Source organism: Echinops telfairi, unplaced genomic scaffold (genome assembly GCF_000313985.2).
Source record: "Echinops telfairi isolate 266 unplaced genomic scaffold, ASM31398v2 ScPeMD7_41;HRSCAF=154, whole genome shotgun sequence".
NCBI classification, from domain to species: domain Eukaryota; kingdom Metazoa; phylum Chordata; class Mammalia; order Afrosoricida; family Tenrecidae; genus Echinops; species Echinops telfairi.
Genome location: NW_022103939.1, coordinates 77014 through 96777, shown reverse-complemented (window position 1 = coordinate 96777; position 19764 = coordinate 77014). Strand labels below are relative to the sequence as shown.

At 41.6% G+C, this 19764-nt stretch overlaps 1 protein-coding gene and 1 pseudogene across 1 annotated transcript in view; both read right to left on the bottom strand.

Annotated features, from left to right (window-relative positions):
• The window catches only part of LOC101650002, a 10363-nt pseudogene extending 7386 nt beyond the window's left edge, over positions 1–2977 (bottom strand).
• Positions 2978–9851: 6874 nt separating this feature from the next.
• LOC101650312 (interferon-induced very large GTPase 1-like) overlaps positions 9852–19764 on the bottom strand; it is a 56362-nt gene continuing 46449 nt past the window's right edge. Inside the window, exon 3 of the mRNA XM_004717130.4 lies at positions 9852–18965. Coding sequence (XP_004717187.3) covers positions 11689–18963 — 7275 coding nt within the window. The 5' untranslated portion in view covers positions 18964–18965 and the 3' untranslated portion in view covers positions 9852–11688. The remainder of the gene's footprint in view (positions 18966–19764) is intronic.

The window sequence follows — 19764 nt, the reverse complement described above, 5'->3', positions numbered from 1 at the left end:
TTATGCACACATTTATCTTCAGTGACCATAAAGGGAAGGTGGGCACCCACTGACATGATTTTTTGTTCTTTGCTGTCTGATAACTGGTCCCTTTCACACCTCGTGATCAGACAGGCTGGTGTGGTTCTTCCATGTGGGCATTGATGCTTCTCAGCTAGATGGCCGCTTATTTATCTTCAAGCTTTTAAGACCCCAGATGCAACATCTTTTGATAGCTGGGCACCATCAGCTTTCTTCACCACATTTGCTTATGCACGCGTTTTTCTTCAGTAATTGTGTCAGAAAGGTGTACATCACGGAATGCCAATTTAATAGAAAAACGTGTTCTTGCATTGAGTAAGTAATAAGTACTTGAGTGGAGGCCCAATGTCCATCTGCTGCCTTAATACTAAACCTATAAATATATGCACATATATCTATTTCCCCACCCTCCTATATAAATATACTTACATATGTACATGCCAGTATTTAGACCTCTATAAATACCCTTTGTCACCTAGTTCTTTCCTCTATTTCCTTTTACTTTCCTCTTGTCCCACTATCATGCTCAGCCTTCATTTGGGTTCAGTAATTTCTCTCTGTTACATTGCCCTTGCTGAATTCCTACCAGGCCTCTCACACCCTCCTTGCCACGAATTTTGGATCACTTCTTGGTCCCCTGTCCCTGGGTTGGTCAGCACCACCTCCTTACCCCCGCCTCCCCCTCTCCCATGTGCCCCCAGAATCATTGGTCCTGTTGTTTTCTCCTTCAGATTATTCATCCAGCCTATCTTATTTAGATAGATCTGTAGTGATATTAATATGCACCAAAAATCAAGGCATAGCAAGATAGGTGACGAATGAGAGCACAGCGATGACAGCAAAAAAGAAAACCTGATAAATGACCCGATAAAGGAATAAATTAATTAAAGGAAAAAAATTTAAAAAGAAAGAAAAACCTGAAAATAGATCAAGGTCTGATTTTTGATCTCTAGGAGTGTCCTTCAGTCAGGTCGGATGGGGTGGCACGCTCTGGCCCCAGAGTCTGTCCTTTGTACTCCCTCGGGGGCTCCCTGCTCTGCTCCCACGGTTGCTCTGCCGCACACCTTTAGTAGTTTGCCTTGGTGTTGCAGGGTCAGTCCGGACCAGTCCCAACACTGAGTCTCCAGTGTTGTCCCCCTTAGGGCCCTGGGCCAGCAAGAGACGGTATGTCTCGTAGTGGGATGAGCCATATGGTGCACTCTGTGCATTGGCTGTTCAGACTGGGGATATATCCTCCTCCAGGCCTGGTGGGCCCGGTGTGCTCCACTCTCTCTTCCTCCCCCTTCATTTGCTCCCATTTGCTCTGATCAGACATGCCCCTCTCCCCTAGCTGCAACTTCAGTGCCGTCCTCTAAAGTAAATTCTTCTGAGGGGAGGGACAGTTGTCCATGTAGCTGGTATGGGAGCCGGGCCCTCAGACTCCTCCACTGGCTCCCCACTCCTTGATTCCACGCTGCATTTGCATCCCAGAACACTGGCTTTAAGTCTGGTTCCTCTATCCCTGTGGAGACACAAACAATACCCTCTCCTTGGGTGAGTCAGTGCCCTATTCCCCTGCCACACATCTATTTTCCCCCCTTACCTCCCTCCCCCTTTTTAGTTGGCTACTACATGTACCCCTGGATTTGGTCTGGCCCCTGCCATACTACCTGGACCTCACCCCTGGAGTGTTTGTATACAGTAGCGTTTTCCCTGTGCCCCCTTTGCATTTACTGTTCTGTTCTTTCTTTCTTTTTTAATATAAACTTACCTCAGTGGAGTCATGTTATACTTGTCCTTTTGTGCTTGGCTTACTTCACTTAGCATAATTTCCTCCAGTTCTTCCCATGTGGCGATATGCTTCATGCGTTCATCACTGCTTTTTAGCGATGCATAGTACTCCATTTTATGTATGTACCACGTTTTTTTAATCCATTCGTCTGTTGATGAAAATTTGGGTTGTTTCCAACTCCTTGCAATTGTGAACTGTGCCGCAATGAACATTGGAGCACAGATGTCTGACCGTGGTTTGTTTCTTGCCTCCTCTGGGTATATGCCCAGTAGGGGGATTGCTGGGTCGTATGGTAGCTCAATTTCCATCTGTTTTAGAAATCACCAAATCGATTTCCATAGTGGCTGTGCATACCTATAGGTCCATCAGCAGTGGATGAGAGTTCCTATCTCACCACAGCCCCTCCAACACTTGTTGCTTTCTGATTTTTTGAATTAGGCTATTTTGAGGGTGTTAGGTGGTGCCTCATAGTTGTTTGATTTGCATTTCCCTTATGGCTAAATATCATGAACATTTTCTCATATGTTTATTGGTCATTCGGATTTCAGACTCTGTGAAACTTCTGTTCAGGTCCTTTGCCCACCTCCTTAGTGGGCAATTAATTTTTCTCTTATTTTAAGCTTGCAAAGTATTGTAGATTTTAGTAATAATGTGTTTGTCTGATGTGTCATTGCTAAAGATGTTGTCTCAGTCTGTGGGCTCTCTTATAACTCTCTTGGTGAATTATTTCAATGTACACAGGTGTCTTATGTTCAGTATATCCCACTTGTGTATTTGTGACTCCTCTGTATTTGTATTCTTCCCTATTTCTGATAGCCTACGTATTCCCTGTGCCAAGGTTCTCAGGTTTGTCCCAATTCCCTCATTCATGGCCCTAATTGTTTGGGGTCTTATCTCAAGGTCTGTGATCCATCTTGAGTTTATTCTTGTGCATGAAGTGAGGTAAAGGTCTTGCTTCATTTTTCTGCAGGTAAATATCTATTTTTCCAGCACCATTTATTGAAGATGGCATCTGTTTCCCATTTAATATTTTTGGGCCCTTATCAAAGATTAGTTGCCTGTATGTTGATGTTTTTATTTCTGAGTCTTCAGCTCTTTTCAATTGATCTGAATATCTGTTATTCCAGTACCACGCTGTTTTGGCTACTGTGGCCATATAGTACATCCTAAAGTCAGGTAGGGCATGCCCTCCCACTTTGTCCTTCTTCTTGAGGAGTTCTTTGATAATTCTGGGCTTCTTCTCCCTCCATATGAAGTTGGCAATCTTTTTTTTCCCAATTCTTTGAAGAAGGATGGTGGTATTCATATTGGTATAGCATTCAACTTATATAGTGCCTTGGGCAGAACTGACATCTTTACTATATTGAGTCTGCCAATCCATGAGCATGGGATATTCTTCCATTTGTGAGGGCACTCTTGATTTCTTGTAGTAGTGTTTTATAATTTTCCTCATAGAAATCTTTCAGTTTTTTAGTCAGGTATATCCCTAGGTATTTCAAATTGTGCTTGGCTATTGTAAAGGGTGCTACCTTTTTAATAATCTCTTCTGTGATCTTGTCTGATGTGTAGAGCAGTCCAATAGACTTCTGTTTGTTGATTTTGTATTCTGCCATGCTGCCATATCCCTCTATTACTTCCAACACTCCGCTTTTGGAGTTTAAGGGATCTTTGATATATAGAATCATATCATCTGCAAATAATGATAACTTCTACTCTTCCTTCCCCAGATGAATACCTTTAATATCTTTCCTTTGTCTTATGTTGTTAGCTAGAACGTCCAGTACGATGTTAAATAGGAGTGGAAACAAGGGGCATCCTTGTCTGGTCTGCTTTTTCAGTGGAATTGTTTTCGACTATTCTCCATTAACTAACAGGTTGGCTGTTGGTTTTTCATATGTGGCTTGTATAATATTGAGGAATTTTCCTTCTATTCTTATCTTCTTGAGTGTCTTAAATAGGAATGTGTTGGATGTTGTCGAATGCTTTTTCCACATCTATTGATATTATCATGTGGTTCTTATCATTTTTCCTGCCAATGTGGTGAATAATGCTGATGGTCTTTCATATGTTGAACCATTCCTGCATCCCTGGTATGAATCCCAGTTGGTCACGGTGAATTATTTTTTAAAATGCTTTTGTATTCTATTGGCCAGTATTTTGTTAAGGATTTTTGCAACAATGTTCATAAGGGATATTCGTCTGTAGTTCTCGATGCTTGTGGTATTTTTGCCCGTTTTTAGGTATCAGAGTTATACTAGCTTCTTAGAAAGAGTTTGGGAGTTTTTTGTCTTTTTCTATGTTCTGAAAGAGCTTGTATAGGATTGGTGTCAGTTCTTCCCTGAATGTTTGGTAGAATTCTCCTGTGAATCCATCTGGCTCAGGGGACTTTTTTTTTGCTGGTAATCCCTTGATTACCTTGTCTATTTCTTCCATTGGTATGGGTCTGTTGAGGTTCTTGACATCCATCTGGGATAATCTAGGGAGGGATTGTGTTTCCAAATATTTGCCCATGTCTTGCAAATTGTTGAAATCGTTAATAGACCTTCATAGTACTGTGTAATTATCCTTTTGATTTCATTAGGATTGTAATGTCCCCTGTTTCATCCCTCATCCTTGCAAATGTCATTTGTTCCTTCCTTTCTTTGGTTAGGTTTGCCAGCGGTCTATCAATTCTGTTAATTCTTTTAAATAACCAACTTTTAGCGGCATTAATTTTTTCCCATAATTTTCTTGTTTTCCCTTTCCTGTAATACGGCTCAGATTTTTATTATATCTATCCTCTTGCTATTATTAGGTGTACTCTAATCGGTGTACTACTTCACCTTTTCTATCAGGATCCCCATAACATGCTCCTGATAAGAACATGGCACAGTGATAGCTAGGCACGATCTACTTCTTTTGTTTCCAAGGAAAAGGCAATCGTGTTGTTGTTGTTAGGTACCACTGAGTTTGTTCCTACCTTAACAGCTCTATGCACAACAGCACAAAACACTGTCTGATCCTGCACCACCCTCACAATTGTTCCAGGGCTTAACTCATTGTTTCAGCCACTGTGTCAATCATCTCGTTGAAGGACTTCCTCTCTTTCTCTGCCTCTCTCGTTACCAAGTATAACGTCCTTTTTCAGGGACTAGTCTCTTCTGACATCATGTGAAAAGTATGTAAGATGAAGTCTTGCCATCCTCTAGGAATGCTCTCTGGCAATATATCTTCCAAGGGTGATTTTTTTGTTCTTTTAACAGTCCATTTTCAATATTCTTTGGCAGCACCACAATTCAAACACATAGATTCTTTCTTGGTCTTCCTTGCTCAATGTCCAACTTTCACATATATATGAAGCAATTGAAAATATCATGAGTTGGTTCAAGCACATCAGTCCTCAAAAAAAGTCCTTGCTTTTCAATACTTTAAAGAGGTCTTGTGCATCAGATTTACCTAATGCAATTCATTGTTTGATCTCTTGATTGTTGTTTCCATGAGCATTGCTTGTGGATCCAAGCAAGAAAAAATCGTTGAGGACTTCAATCTTTTCAGTGTGTCATAATGTTTCCTATTGGTCCATTTGTGAAGATTTTGGTTTTCCTTACATTGAATTGTAACCCAGATAGAAGGCTGTAATCACTGATCTTTATCAGCAAGTGTGTGAGTCCTCTTTAGTTTCAGCAAGGAAAGTTGTGTCATTGTGTTAGTCTGGGTAAACTAGAGAAACAAATTCATAGACGCTCATATGTTTATAAGAAAGAGTTTCTATACAAGAGCAATTGAATATGGAGAAAACATCCCAACCAGTCCAGATCAAGTCTAGAAGTCCGATATTATTTCTGATACCAATGTATAAAGTCCTCTTCAGATTCACAAAACACATGCAATGATGCCGAAGGCAGGAAAATCACAGGCCAGTGGGAGGGAAGTCTTGTGGCTCCAGTGGTGTAAGCATCTCAGCACTGGCAGGGGTCTCCATTTGGTTCTGGCTGCATCAGGATTCTGACTGCATCAGGATAGTTTCACGTGGCTTTTTGTCAGAAATGTCTTACAGGGAGTGAGCAGAGTGTCTCCCACCTCCAAGGAGGATATGCAGGAGTTCCCATGCAGGAGTTCCCATAATCTTCAGGAGAAGGCCACGCCCACACAGAGGCCTCATTGGCTATACAGTGATTGACAGATTAGACTCCACCCCTACACTCTTAATCCTCAAATTGACACCAAATTATGTAACTACCACAGTCATGTCCATATGACAGAGTGTTAATAAGCCTTCCTCCAACCCTAAGGCAGCATTCTTCTTATAGTTTCTCTGATTATTTGCTTAGGAATAAATTATGGAAATATGCCCAACCCAAATCCACTGCCCTAAAGGTGACTCCAACTCATATCAAACCTGTAGGACAAAGTAGAACTGTTCCCTAGGGTTTCAGAGATTGTAAATCTTAATGGGAGAAGTCTTTCTCTTAGAGAGTGGCTGGTGGGTATGAACTGCTGACCTTGTTGATGGCAGTCTAATAGATAGCCCACGAAACCACCAGGGCCATGGAGACAATTAGTGTTGTTTTCCAATACTGTCTCTGATCCTTGTATTTTCTTCTTCATTGCAGGTTGTGCCTGATGAATAGAGACTAATGTTACGTTGTAGATGGCTGTCTTCAAGCTATGAATCCAGACCCTACTCCCAAACTATGATACAGAACATGAGCTTTATGAACTATGACAGCTGACTGATTGAACCATGAGACAATGACCCTGAACTTTTGAACCAAGAAAACGAGTTGCATGAGGTAATTGTTTTTGTCTAATTAATATCAGCACTTATAGCTCCTATTTGAATCATTATATTTATCATCAATTAAAAGTATAGATACTTCTGCTTTTTTATTTTAAGGAAACAAGTATGTTTACAAATATTAGAAATATAAATAGTGAATAGTTACTGACAGTTTAAAAATGTTTTATTTAATGGATGCATGGTATATTATGAGAAGAAATTTCCATAAGCTTTAAAGTTTGCCTTAGCTGAAACTTGAATGTGAATTTGTATTTATCTCCACAAAAGGCTCATAAGTCATTGATTTCTTCAAATATTAAACATACATACGCTCTGACTGTTTTCGTATGCTTCAAGAAGAAGGAACATTTTTTCCTTTCTAAATTAAACACTTAAAAATGTCTGACAAAAGAGAATTCTCATTTCCCATATACTACATTTATTACTTAAGGATTTCTGCTGTTTTAATAACAAGATAGATTGGAATTGCATATTTATCTATCACTCCTGTAGAATACTGGATACAGGTAGGCCAGATGTTTAGTTAATTAATTCCATAAATAAAGTTATCTTAATTTTATTTTCCATTTACTTTGAGATGAAATCTCTTAAAAGAAAAATCCATGTGGACCAGGTTATACTATTTTCATTATCCCTGCTGATGGTATTCATTGAGATGTTCAAATTTGAAAATGGGTCTTATCGTTTATTTTTCCATATTCTTTACTTTGCATACAGGATATGGAATCTATCACTAAGTACTAGTACTAATTATTATAGCTCCAAAATATATCTTGACTATATCCATCCTCTCTGAACTTAAACCCACACTTCAGTCCAGACTCCTGACTGCTCATACTGCTCTGAATATATTTGGAATCCTAACTGTAGTGGCTTGAATTTTGTGTCCCCAAGTAAAGTTCAAATTCGAACTCCCAGTACCAGTGACTGTGGCCTGATTTCGATGTAGGATCTTTGCAATCAAAATTATGCTGAGTATCTTGAGATGACATCTTTCTACTTTCAGGGTAATTTCTGAATCCAGTGACACATGTCCTCTTGAGAAGAGGTTTGGGAAACCCAGAAACACAGAAGGAAGCAGTGAACATAGTTGCAGGGACTGGAGGCCAGCCATAAGCCAAAGAATGCTATTTACCACAAATACTTGAGTATAAACCAACCCGAATATCAGCAGAGGTACCTAATTTTACCACAAAAATCTTCGTTATAAATGTGCTGAAAAAAAATGTGCTGAAAAACTCGGCTTATCATTAAGGTTGCCGATGGACATTGCACTTCCACTCATGTACTCCCTCAATGTAAGAACACTGTGTTCTATTAAACTGGCATTCCATGATGCTCACCTTCCCATCGTGATCACTGAAGACAACATGGGTGTATAAGTAAATATGATAAAGAAAGCTGATGGTGCCCTGCTATCAAAAGATATTGTGTCTGGTGTCTTAAAGCTGGAAGATAAAAACGCGGCCATCTAGCTGAGAAGTAGCAAAGCCCACATAGAAGAAGCACACCAGCCTGTGTGATCACGAGGTGTCAAAGGGATCAGGTGGCAGGCATCAAAGAAAAAAAATCATATCATGGAGGAAGAGGGAGAGTGCAGATTGGGGACCCAAAGCCCATCTGTAGGCAACTGGACAGCCCCTTACAGAAGGATCCCAGGTAGGAGATGAGCCATTCAGGGTGCAAGATAGCAACAATGAAACACAACTTTCCTCTAGTTCTTAAATGCTTCCTCCCCCTACTTGCATGATCTCAATTCTACCTTACAAATCCGGCTAGACCAGAGGATGTCCACTGGCACAGATAGGTCTTGGAAACACAGGGAATCCAGGTCAGATGAACTGTTCAGGAACTGTGTTGAGAGCGGCGATACTTGGAGGGTGGAGGGAAGGTAGGGGGGAAAGGGGGAACCGATTACAAGGATCTACATATAACCCCCTCCCTGGGGGATGGACAACAGAAAAGTGGGTGAAGGGAGACGTCGGACAGTGCAAGATATGACAAAATAATAATAATTTATAAATTATCAAGTGTTCATGAAGGAGGGGAGAGAGGGGAGGGAGGGAAAAACGAGGAGCTGATACCAAGGGCTCAAGTAGAAAGCAAATGTTTTGAGAATGATGATGGCGGCAACAAATGTACAAAAGTGCTTGACACAATGGATGTGTATGTATGGATTGTGATGAGAGTTGTATGAGCCCCAAATAAAAGATTAAAAAAAAATTCGGCTTAGACACGAGTGTATACTGTATGTCCTTTTGTTTAATATGTTGAAGGTTGTGGTTGTTATACAATTTCATTGTCCCCTTGATTATATATTAAAGTGTAGGGGTGGAGCTTAGCTTGTCAGTCAGGTCCCAGCGTGTGAGTACAATTGACACACTCCTTGTGGGCATGGCCTTCTCATAAGGAGAATCCTGGGAAGGCCTCCTCCACCCCTCAATCTCTCTTTTTCTCTCTCTCTGCCTTCATCTTCCTACTGGCTGACCCTGGATTTGCACCCAATGACCTCTGATATTCCTACATTTTCCATCATTGCATGTTGACTTCATGTGTCTGAAGAAGTATTCATGGAACTTATGGACTTGAATTGGACTGGGCTGGGATGTTTTCTTGATATAAATTACTTCTTGATATAAAACTCCTTCCTACACATATATGAGTGTCACTGGATTTGTTACTTTATCATGCCGGCCTAACACAAAAGTACTATAGATTTATTTAATATTTTTCTCAGGTTGTGTACCACATCTGTAGAATTTGTACCACATCTGTAGAATTCATTGTAGAATTTCATTGTGCTAAAATACTGACATATAATTATACATAAAAATTATAAAGCATGCTTAAATTTGAGTTTCATAGAGATTTGGTGCTGTCAGGTTGATTCTGACTCATCGGCACCCTACGGGAAGACAAACCCTGCCCCATCCTGCACGGCACACAGTTGTTGCTATCGCTGTTTGACCTCAGTGTTGCAGCCAGGCATAAATTCCTAATTATTTTTCATAATTAATAATTGCTAAGATTGGATTTAATATGCCTAAGTTAAAAAGTATTGTGCTTAAGAAGGACACCAAGAAAATATCACTTTAGAACTTCTAAATGAGTTTACATTTAAGTTATTCTAAAAATCTCATACACTTAATCTAACTTTTTCTCTGGTTGAATAGCCCTTTGGAAATATTTTAAATTATGAGTATTATATATGGATGAAACTGAAGCTATCAAACTATAAGGACTATTACTAATCCACATATACATGTGCTTTTTTTAATCTTTAATGTTTTATTATGCTTTAGATGAAAGTTTACATAGCAAATTAGTTTTCTAAGTCGATGGTTCATCCACAAATTGTTTCATGACATTGGTTGCAATCCCCACACCGTGTTAGGTCTCTCCCTATTTCCTCCCTAGGTTCCCTGCTTCTATTGGTCAGGGTTCTCTTCCTGCCTTGTCTTTTCCTCTCTCTCTCTTTTTTAAAGTTGCTCTTTAAGTCTTGTTCTGAGGAGCACATTCTTCAAGGGGGTTATTGTTTATTTTACAAGCCCACCTGTTATTTGGTGGTGTCCAGGAGTGCTTTTAATTTCAAGTAAGAAGGATGTCTTAGGATAATACTCTCTGGGGTTCCTCTAGTCTCTTTCAGACTGGACTATCTGGTCTTTTTAAAAATTTCAATTTCATTCTATTTTTTCCCTTATTTTAAATCAGGACCTTCTATTTTCATTTTGATTAGAGACTTTTGTCCTAGGATCCGGGTATGATCTAGTTCTGGTCTCAGGATGAGGAGGTTATGGCTCAGGTGGGCTGACAAACTGCATCTTTGAGTCTTTGACTTTCTTAATTCTCCTGTGCTCAAGGTGAGAAGAGACAAGTAGTTTTGCTCAGATGTCTAAATAGTTTCTATGGCTGTGTGTCTTATGTTTTTTATTATATGTATTTATATATGTGTTTATATTTGAGTCGTGTATACATGCACTATTTACAGATATTTATGTAGAACTATCCACAACCATACCTGTATTTGTACATATGTGTATTGTTGTATAATCTCCAACACCTATTTAGCATTAGTAGTTGGGTTTTAAACCAGAAGGAATTGAGTGGATAAAAATGAAGTCTTTTATCGTCAGAAACAGTTAGTTTGTCATTTGTCCTCAACATAAGAATATTGTAGAGTTCTGTGGACCTAGAACAGAGCATACTTTATTGCTTGCAACAATTAAGACGGCAGGGAGATAGCTTTCAATACACTGTCTCCTGGAGCCAATGGTGCAGGAATCTTCAATGCCTATGAGAAAAAGGGAAGTAGACATATTCACTTTATTTCTGGGAATTTCAATCTACTCTTTAGGAGTAGGAGCCCTGGTGGCATAGTGTGTTGCATGTTGGACTGCTAACTCCAAGGTCAGCAGTGTGAAACCACTAGCTGCTCTTTGGGAAAATGATGACATTTTCTACTTCCGTGCCCTTTAGGAAACCCATAGGGGTAGTTCTTCCCTGTTCTATAAGGACAGTATGAGTCAGAATCAGTTCGATCACGGAAGAAAGATTCATCAGGGATTGGGTGAGCTTTTCTTATGGAAGCTGCCAGACTCCTTGCTTTGGAAAGATGTCTGGGCGGAAACCAATGGGCATCTTTGACATGTGTCCGGTAGCTTTTGGTGTCTTGATATGAATGCTTTTGGTCTGGGGAAGCTGAAGTCAGTAGGATTTTTCCTGGGCAAAGACATGCAACTGCTTAAAGCTGTTTCTTAGCTAAGTTTCTACAAACAGCTAAGTAGAAAGAAGAATAAAGAAAGAAAAACATCTTGGGAGTAGTAAATAGGGTGGCCAACCCTACAATGAGCCTATTCTGTTTTCTTGAGTCTGATCTGTTTGCTGGGGTCAGTAATTGAATGGTCAGTTGGTCACGATGGTCCTTGAAAGCTCTAGTCTGTCTCATTTCTATTGGGAATTTTGAACTCTAGATTTATTTATTGATGGATATTTAGGGACTCTATTTTAGAAGAGATCTCAAAAGGTGTTCATTCTCAGGCAGAAGTGTTATAAGATATTTTTTCAGCCCTGTGGCTCCCTTGTTCAGATTGTAGAGCCTCTTTGTAGTCCCTGAATATTACTGATTTTTCAAGTCATGGATCACTTGCTGCTTTGTGATATAGGTCCAGGCACTAGGGATTTGACCTCTGTCTGAGAATCTATACCCATATTTTTGTTCAAGATTCTGTCTGAAATGACATATAAACCATTTCCAGTAGGGCTGGGAGGATGAATCCGGGGTAATGCTCCATGTAGCATAATCCCCTCCTGCCTGCCGGTAGTTCTTAAATGGGACTTGCCTGCCATCACTCAAAAACAAGTAATAGTCACTGGCTACCATAGTGGTACAGCAGTCAATGCTAAAGTGATTTGTTAGATACCAGTGAAATCCATTGACAGCCCCAGGACGATGGAAGGGAACACTGTGGTCTCCGTCATGTGTAGAAATTGTGTTTGTACAAATTGCCTTACAGCGGGGGCACTGTTTCCAGCAGCCACAGAGATGTACAGAGAGAAAATTTCTAATTTCAGGAATGATTTGTTCTATAGCAATAGTCAGAGAGTCCTGTTCTATTCTGTCCATTGTGGGATCCAAGGCTTTACTCATGGCCTCCTTGAGAAATTCAGTATCTTGGATTTCTTGGTGTTCAATGCTTACCAGGGCTTTTCGTGGAAACACCAAATTATCTTTCAAGTGATCACAGAACAGATCCAACCATTCAGATGCAGTGCTGCTCTTATCCTTGGCTACTGCAGTGGATTCACGAATGGCTTTGCGGATGATGCCCTTAATGTCATCTACAGTGATTTTTAAAAATATCTTTATTCGGTCACCACTGTTTTCTGAGCAGTATCTTTGAATCTGCTGTTCAATGTAAGTATTAAAAAATTCCTGTGGCTTATGAATGTACTCCCAGTATTTAGAAAAGTTTTCTTCTTCTGCCAGAGAGATAAGAATGTGCTTCTCCAGGTTTGCTCTATTTTCATTGAATGCAGGGGTGTTAGCCCTCATGTCCCCAGCGACTTGATGGGCCAATTTTTTCAATATGGCAGTGGAGGCAGCAGGAGTGAGTTTCTGCCACAGAAAATCAACAAATGCTTTGACAGAGGTGGCTCCTTGGCAAGAGATCTGAAAACTCATGAAGAAGTCATCTTTCTTGCTTTCCAGGTAGTGCACAGGATCATTTGCTCTCTGAAATGCCTTGTGCAGCTGCTTAAATTTCTCTGTTGCTCTTTGAAACAAACACAAAGACAAGTCAATCTTATATGCATTTGTGAATACATATCTATTCTCAGTGGGCGCAGATGTCACCTTCTCATCTATCATTCCCAAGATTTCATGGAAATAACTTGGATTGTAACCACATTGTTGCCTTCCAATGTTGTGAATAATTTCATGAAACCTTGACAAAATGCTTTCAGTCATCATATTTATGCACTCTTTATCCTGGACCTCCAATGTCTTTTTCAATCCCCAACTCCTGCTCATTTGGATATGTTTATCATAATTGATGTCAAATATTTGGCTGAAATTACTCTTTAGGCTGCTTGCCACATCTATCTCCTTTTTGTAATACTCCAAAATAATGTTTTCACAATCCACATCAATGTCAGGCTCCGTGTGTGGAGGGGCATTTGACGCTACATCATAGACCCATTTTTCCCAAAGCTGATTGAATTTCTCATGCAGCTCTTTCTCACTCAGTTCTTTGTCTTTGACAGTTAAAGCCAACCTTCGGCTTCTTTCCAATAATTCCATTTCATAACCTGACTTCTTTGCATCCAGTTTTTCTTGGCTTTTCTTTAAAGAAATAAGCTCTTCAGCTTTTCTTTTGCTTTCTGAAAGAAGGGCCTCTTTAAGCATCATCAATTTATGCTCAAAATTAGCTCTCCACTGAACCAGTATTTCATTATCTGGGTCTTCAGTAAAGAACTTTTCAAGCTCTAGCTGGATGGCTCCATATTTTTCTGTCACTGGTGCCTCGATTGTGCTCATTTTGATGATCTGGATTTTCCCATTCTGAATCTGGTTGGTCAACGTGTTCTGCAACTCTAGTACATCACTCCTCAGCAACCAGGTCCAGCGGTTATACATGGTTTCCAGTTTGCTCATGGCCATGACCTCTTTGGTATTCCTGAAGCTGAAAATAAAGTTTTCATTCACTAGGGCCCTCCACAAATCCTGAACTCGATATTTCACTTCTGATAATTTCATGATGCTACCCCTGGATTCCTCTTTGGCAGTCCTAATAATTCTGCTTTTCAGTTCTTGGACATTGTGGCTGTAACGAGGATTGGGAGGGGCCATTGGAGGGTTGCCATCCCAGAGGTGAGCAAAGTAGTAGACGTGATTATTGACATCAAACTTAATGACATCGCTGAATCGGGTCACATCTGAGCACTGTTCTTGTTCAGCTGCTATTGCTGCCATTTCATCTAGTCTCTGCTCCAGCCGTCTCCGTCCTTCCATCATTTGGTCTTTAGCTGTAACTTCCCCCACATTCTGATGCACAAACAGGCAACTAGGGGAGATTTTAACTTGTTTCATCCTGAGAAAGGCCTGGACAACTATTTGTAAAATATCCTGCATCTCTGATGGGTTCTCTCCAAAAATATTGATGAGAGTCAAGTTTCCCAGTCCAATGACGAAGGTTGCTAACTCATTATCCCGATTCTGGGACTTGTTGTAGAGTTCCGGGGCCCGAAGTCCTTCTGTGTCCACAACAAGCATAAAGTCAAAGCCGAGTTCTTCTGTGAATGGCTCGTCCACCTTCAGAAGCTGCATATAGGCCCCCCGGGTGCACCTCCCTGCACTGACCGTGAATTGCAGCCCAAAAAGCGCATTCAGCAGAGTAGATTTCCCTGAACTCTGTAGGCCAAGAATAGAGAGAACAAACACTTTTTTGTTACCAAGTTTCTCAGAGACCTTGTCGAAAACCGCTGCCACCCATTTCAGAGGGACATAGGATGCTTCTCCATCCATCAGCTCAACAGCAGCCCCTGCTATCATCAGGTCCGCAGCTATTTGGGGAAGGGAGAGGAAAAGGGCATCTTTTGTGGAGGAAACTTCCTCTAGTGCTTCATAGATCTGTCCCACTTCTCTGAGAAGGTGCTCAGTTCCCAAGCTACAATCATTAATCTCTTTGCAGATGGCTTCGATAGTATTCTGCAAGCTTCTGAGGGAGCGACTCTTTGGGACTTTTTGCTTTTCTGTTTGAAGCTGTGCCCACAAAGAGCTTTGCTTCTCACGCAGTTTCTCCAAGGGTTCTATGGTTAGGTTGGTCAAAAACACACTCAGCCACTGCAGGAAGTAAAGTTTGGTGTGAGTTTCAGAATTTTCTTGGAGGATTTCCAGGACAGATCGCATTAAATCATTCAGAGGAAAGGCTTTGGCCAACTGCTCATGCCGTATTCGTTGTTTTTCTGTCTCGATGTCACTCTTGTGTTGCTCAATGCTCCTGTTTCCTTTTTCTCTCAGATGATAGAGTTCTTTATCCTTCTTACACCAAAGGTGCCAGAGCTGTCCTTGTAGGGGCAGTAAGTTTTCCTTCATCTTAGACAACTTTGTTTCTCCCAAGAGCGCAAGGAGTGCTTGTGCCTTTCCTTTGGCTTCTTTACAATCTCTCTGGTCTTCATCTATTAGGAACCCTTGCTGGTGAGCAATTTGAGCACAGTCCTGTAAGCTGAGTGCCTTATCTGATAGCGCCAGCAAGCGTCTGATTGTACATTTGAGCTCGTCTGTTAATTCGGCCTCATTTCTATTTTTGATCCCAATTCTCACTTTCTGGCTGGCATTATTGGCCATGGTTTTTTCTTTGTCATCAAGCAAACAGATCAGAGGCTTTGAGGACTGCCACAAATCACGAACAACTTTTCGGTTTTCATTATTGCTATCAGATGTTGACATGAGGATCACAATGAGAGAAGATATTTCCTGCAAGAAAAGGAGCTGTTGTTTGTGGTCCTTTGCATCACCGTGGAGATTGGTGAACGTCACACAGTTGTCAAATCTGTCCTCCTCTTCGCCACCTGGACAGAACCAGCAGATTTCCACCACACCCCTCATCAAGAGACAGTCTCTGCTGCTCCCTGTGCAGTGTCGGTGGAAAAAGACATCATGTTTCCGTTTACTGACAAGCAAGTTCATGATCAGAGATTTGGAGGCAGAGAAGCTATTTCCAACTCGAAGGAAGGACACAATGGGTGTACATACAGCACATATCTGCTGGTTCTTGTAATTGCTCTTCTTCTCGTGGACTGATTTTTCTGCTTGCTGCCAACTTCTTCTGATCTGACCGAGAGACCAGAGAGAGAATTCAAGTTGGGAAGTGCAGGGATTTGGTACCAAAAGAGGAAGAGCAAACTGACAAACGGAAAGTTTGGCAAAAACATATTGTCTGGAAAAGTCATCTGCACAGTGATAAATCGCCATCTGAATATCCATTGGGTGAATGTGCTTCTGATCAAGGGCTAAAGTATTACTGGAATTGTCAATGTCTTCAAAGATTTCATCATATAGGTCAAAAGCTTCATTTTCAGAGCTTGAGGCACCTGCAGAGACAGAGTCTTTTGTGTTCTCACCAGCTTTGAAGACCAGGTATCTCAGATTATAGTCAAGCATCAGGAGCTTCTGCAGAAAATAGAAGGGAAGCTCTCCTTCACAGCTGGGCTGGGTGTTAAACACAGAGGCCTTGTAGATGAGATGAAAGTTCGCTCTGCCCATCTTCTTTGGGTAGTACTGTTCTAGGCCTAGACGCTGAAGCAAATTTCGGAAGGCTTCATTTCTGATCCCTTCGGTTTTGTTATTTTCATTGTGATCTGCCTCTTGGGGCTGTCTCTTTCCACTGCAGAGACCTCTTAATTGCTTTATCACCTCATCCATTTGCAAAGAAGACACAGCAACATCGTAATTCCCATCAACCAGCTGTCTCAAGTCTTTCTCCAGGTTTTCCCAATCACGATCTGCCCCAAATTTGGTGAGGACACATTCAACTTCTTTAGACATGGATCGCCCAATGCGTTCTCTCAGGAATGCTAACCGTTCTGCTTTCTTCTCTGGAGAAACCGCTCCAATTCCTACTGTGGCTGTCAGACCCGTGAGCACCAGGAAAGCCTGAGCCCCATAACTGCAAATAATTTTCAGCTCGTGGTATTTATCATGAACACTTTCCATTTCATGCAGCAGGTAGCCTACCTCATCACACCCCAGCAGATACTGAAAAGTGTTGTGCACCATGCGGTAACCTGCCCCAGCTGCAATGGAAAGTAGCAAGAGATGTGTGTCCAGCTGCCCCATTTCCCGAAGGTTATCCAAGAAGGACTGGAGAGATGAGCTGATCTTATAAGTAGCTTTTCTTTGAGCTTCCTCAATTGATTCCTGAGAATCAGCGTTGGCCTGCAATTCCACGAGGGCCTTATGAGTCTCCTTTAAGATTTGAGTTAATTCAGATAATTGAGAGATGTAGACTTGCTCGTGGCATGACTCTGGTCCGAAGATCCACTGCATGATGGAATGAGCTTGAGAGAAATTTTTCACTTTGTAGATGTGAGGATCCAGAAGAGTACGCAACTGAGATGTAATAAACTTAATATCAAGATGGGAAGACTCCTTGCAGAAGTTGAAAGTGTCCACCAGAAAATTCTGCAAGTTGCAATCTGTGAGGCACATGTTAATCCAGGTGTCATAACTTCTAACTTTCTGACTCAAAGTTTGCATGAAATCTATCAGTGTTCCCAGTTGCTCTTCGGGATCAGATACATCCCAAGATTTCACATCCTCTAGGAAAACCCTTATTTCCTTGTCAGCAGTAAGGAATTCCTCTCCACTTTGAATCTGAGCCGTGAGGCCAGTTAGTGCAGTGTAACTGTCTATTAGGCAGTTAGCCAGCCGAAGAGGATCCTTAAAATCACTTCTGTGGTTGGAGATGATGATGTCCCAAATGGGCACCAGCTGAAGCCCCCGGTCAATGACGCACCAGGTTTGATTGTTGGCAACAAGCCCCGATTTCCACTGGGAAAAGCCATCCGCCTCTGGTGGTCCACCTGTCTGAGCCACTGATAATTGGACTTTGGTTTGGAGGTTTGGGAAGCTACTTCTCTGACACGTCACATTTGCATGAGAGTCGGAAATGTCCACACCTGCCGCAATGTTCACTCCAAAGCCACTGTAGCTGCCCATTATGTAAATATCCAGAGCCTCTGCTGACTGCTGTTTCACTTCTGCCAGTTGCTCACATTTGAAACCCTCTGAAACAGCCTTCCACCAGTAGATTCCTCCCAGGTGCAGAGGGCCCTGGTTAGCATGAGAGCCAAACCTGTGGAAGAAGGCCTCCGTCCTGCGCCTCACCAAGGGCAGTGTGTCTGGACCTTCAGGTGGTCCCAGGAGGTCTTCAATACATTTCAGTTCTTGGAGAGCAGCCTTGGAGAACTGGAGCTGGTCAATGGGAAAGTGACATGAGGCCAATGGCATGTAGCTGAACTTGGTTGTGCAGAAATAAGAGTCCTCAGAACGTGACTGCTGACTCTTTTGGGATTCCGAATGTTGACTCTGGTCCATGCCCGCTTCCATGCTGAAACCCCAACCTCCACCCTTGGCTGAGGCTGTGGCACTGAAGCCCAGCTTCTCAATAGTTTGGGTGAATTCAGATTCTGCTTGAGAAGATGAAAATTCTTTTGTTTCCATTCGGGTGCCCTGCTCAGGACCAAAGAGGGAGAAATTTTTTGGGAGTCTGATCAGTTCCTCTCTCTTCTTGATCAGGTCTCCTTGGTTGCTGGATTTGTAAATTCCCTGCAGGGCCAGCCCTCCAGATGCCCTTCTCACCAGCTCTTCATCTTCCAGGTTTTGGCTGCGGGTCACTGTCCCCTGCATGCTACTGAGTTGTCTGTGTATGTTTTCCAGGACTTCCCGTAGAGATTTCTCAGGGGCTGGCCAGTACTCTCTTGGGATGTCCATTGCTTGCCTCAGTTCTGCTTCCTTTGTCTTTACAGCCTCTTCCTGTCGCTGCCTCCCCCCTGACAGCAAATCCTTCAACTCCTGCAGTGCTTTCTCTGCCTGCTTCTGCTTGTTCTTCTGAAACTCCTGTAAACTGGAAAGAGTATTTGAGTGTGACACTTTAAGAAGTTTTCCTAGGGCCCGTTTTTCCCAAGGATGTTGTGCCTGGGATTTCAGCTCCTGAAAGTCCTTTTCTTCTAAGTATTGTAAGGCTTGGACACAGGTCACACCCATCTGTTCTTGTAGTTTGGGCAACCAGTACGCAGCATCCAATCCCACTTCTCTCAGCATCTCATGGAGCTCCTGCCTCTCTTCTCCTTGGAGCAGGTGTTCATCAGGGATGGACTCTTCTGGATCCATGACTATGGAGAGAGCAGACACTGGGTTAGTCTGATTGTATTCTGACCTAAGTCCTGTCAGCCACATAGCTCAATGGTGACCAGACTAAGGATGCATGTCTCCAAGGCATTTTCACTCTCTCCTTTCCTTGTAACCACAAATATATTTTGTTAGTGCTTTTAGATTTTTTGTGGTTGGCGCAAGACATTATTTTGAATGTTTTCCACATGTATTACCATGTTAGTTGCCAAGGTGAGTTGCAAGTTAACAAACTGGCAAGAATAAATTACTTGGAGTGTATTAAATTGAGGGTTAGCATTATAAAATATGCATATTTTTGATAACTAAAAGATATAGACCTTACTGTGATCAAGCCAGTTCTAACTCATAGTTATCCTAAAGGTCAGAGCAGAACTGTCACTGTGGGTTTCAAGGCTGTAATCTTTACAAGAGCAGAAAATCTATTTTTTTTTCCATCAGTGGAGTGGCTGATGGGTTCGAACTGCTGACTTTGCAATCAGTTTTATTATGCTACCTTACACTTGTGTCACCAATTGATTCTCTTTTCCTATTAGTTTCTGTTAGACCTGTGTTGACTAGTTTTGCTTTCTGTCAATTCTTTGAATATTTCATGTTATTTGTTCCCACACCCACACCTTTTAAAAAAAAATCATTTTATTAGGGGCTCATATAACTCATCACAGACTGCACATACGTCATCTGTGTTCAGCACTTTAGTATATATGTTGACTTCATCATTCTTATGACACCCACTTTCCACTTGAGCCCCTGGTGTCAGCTCATTTTCCCCCCTCCCTCCCC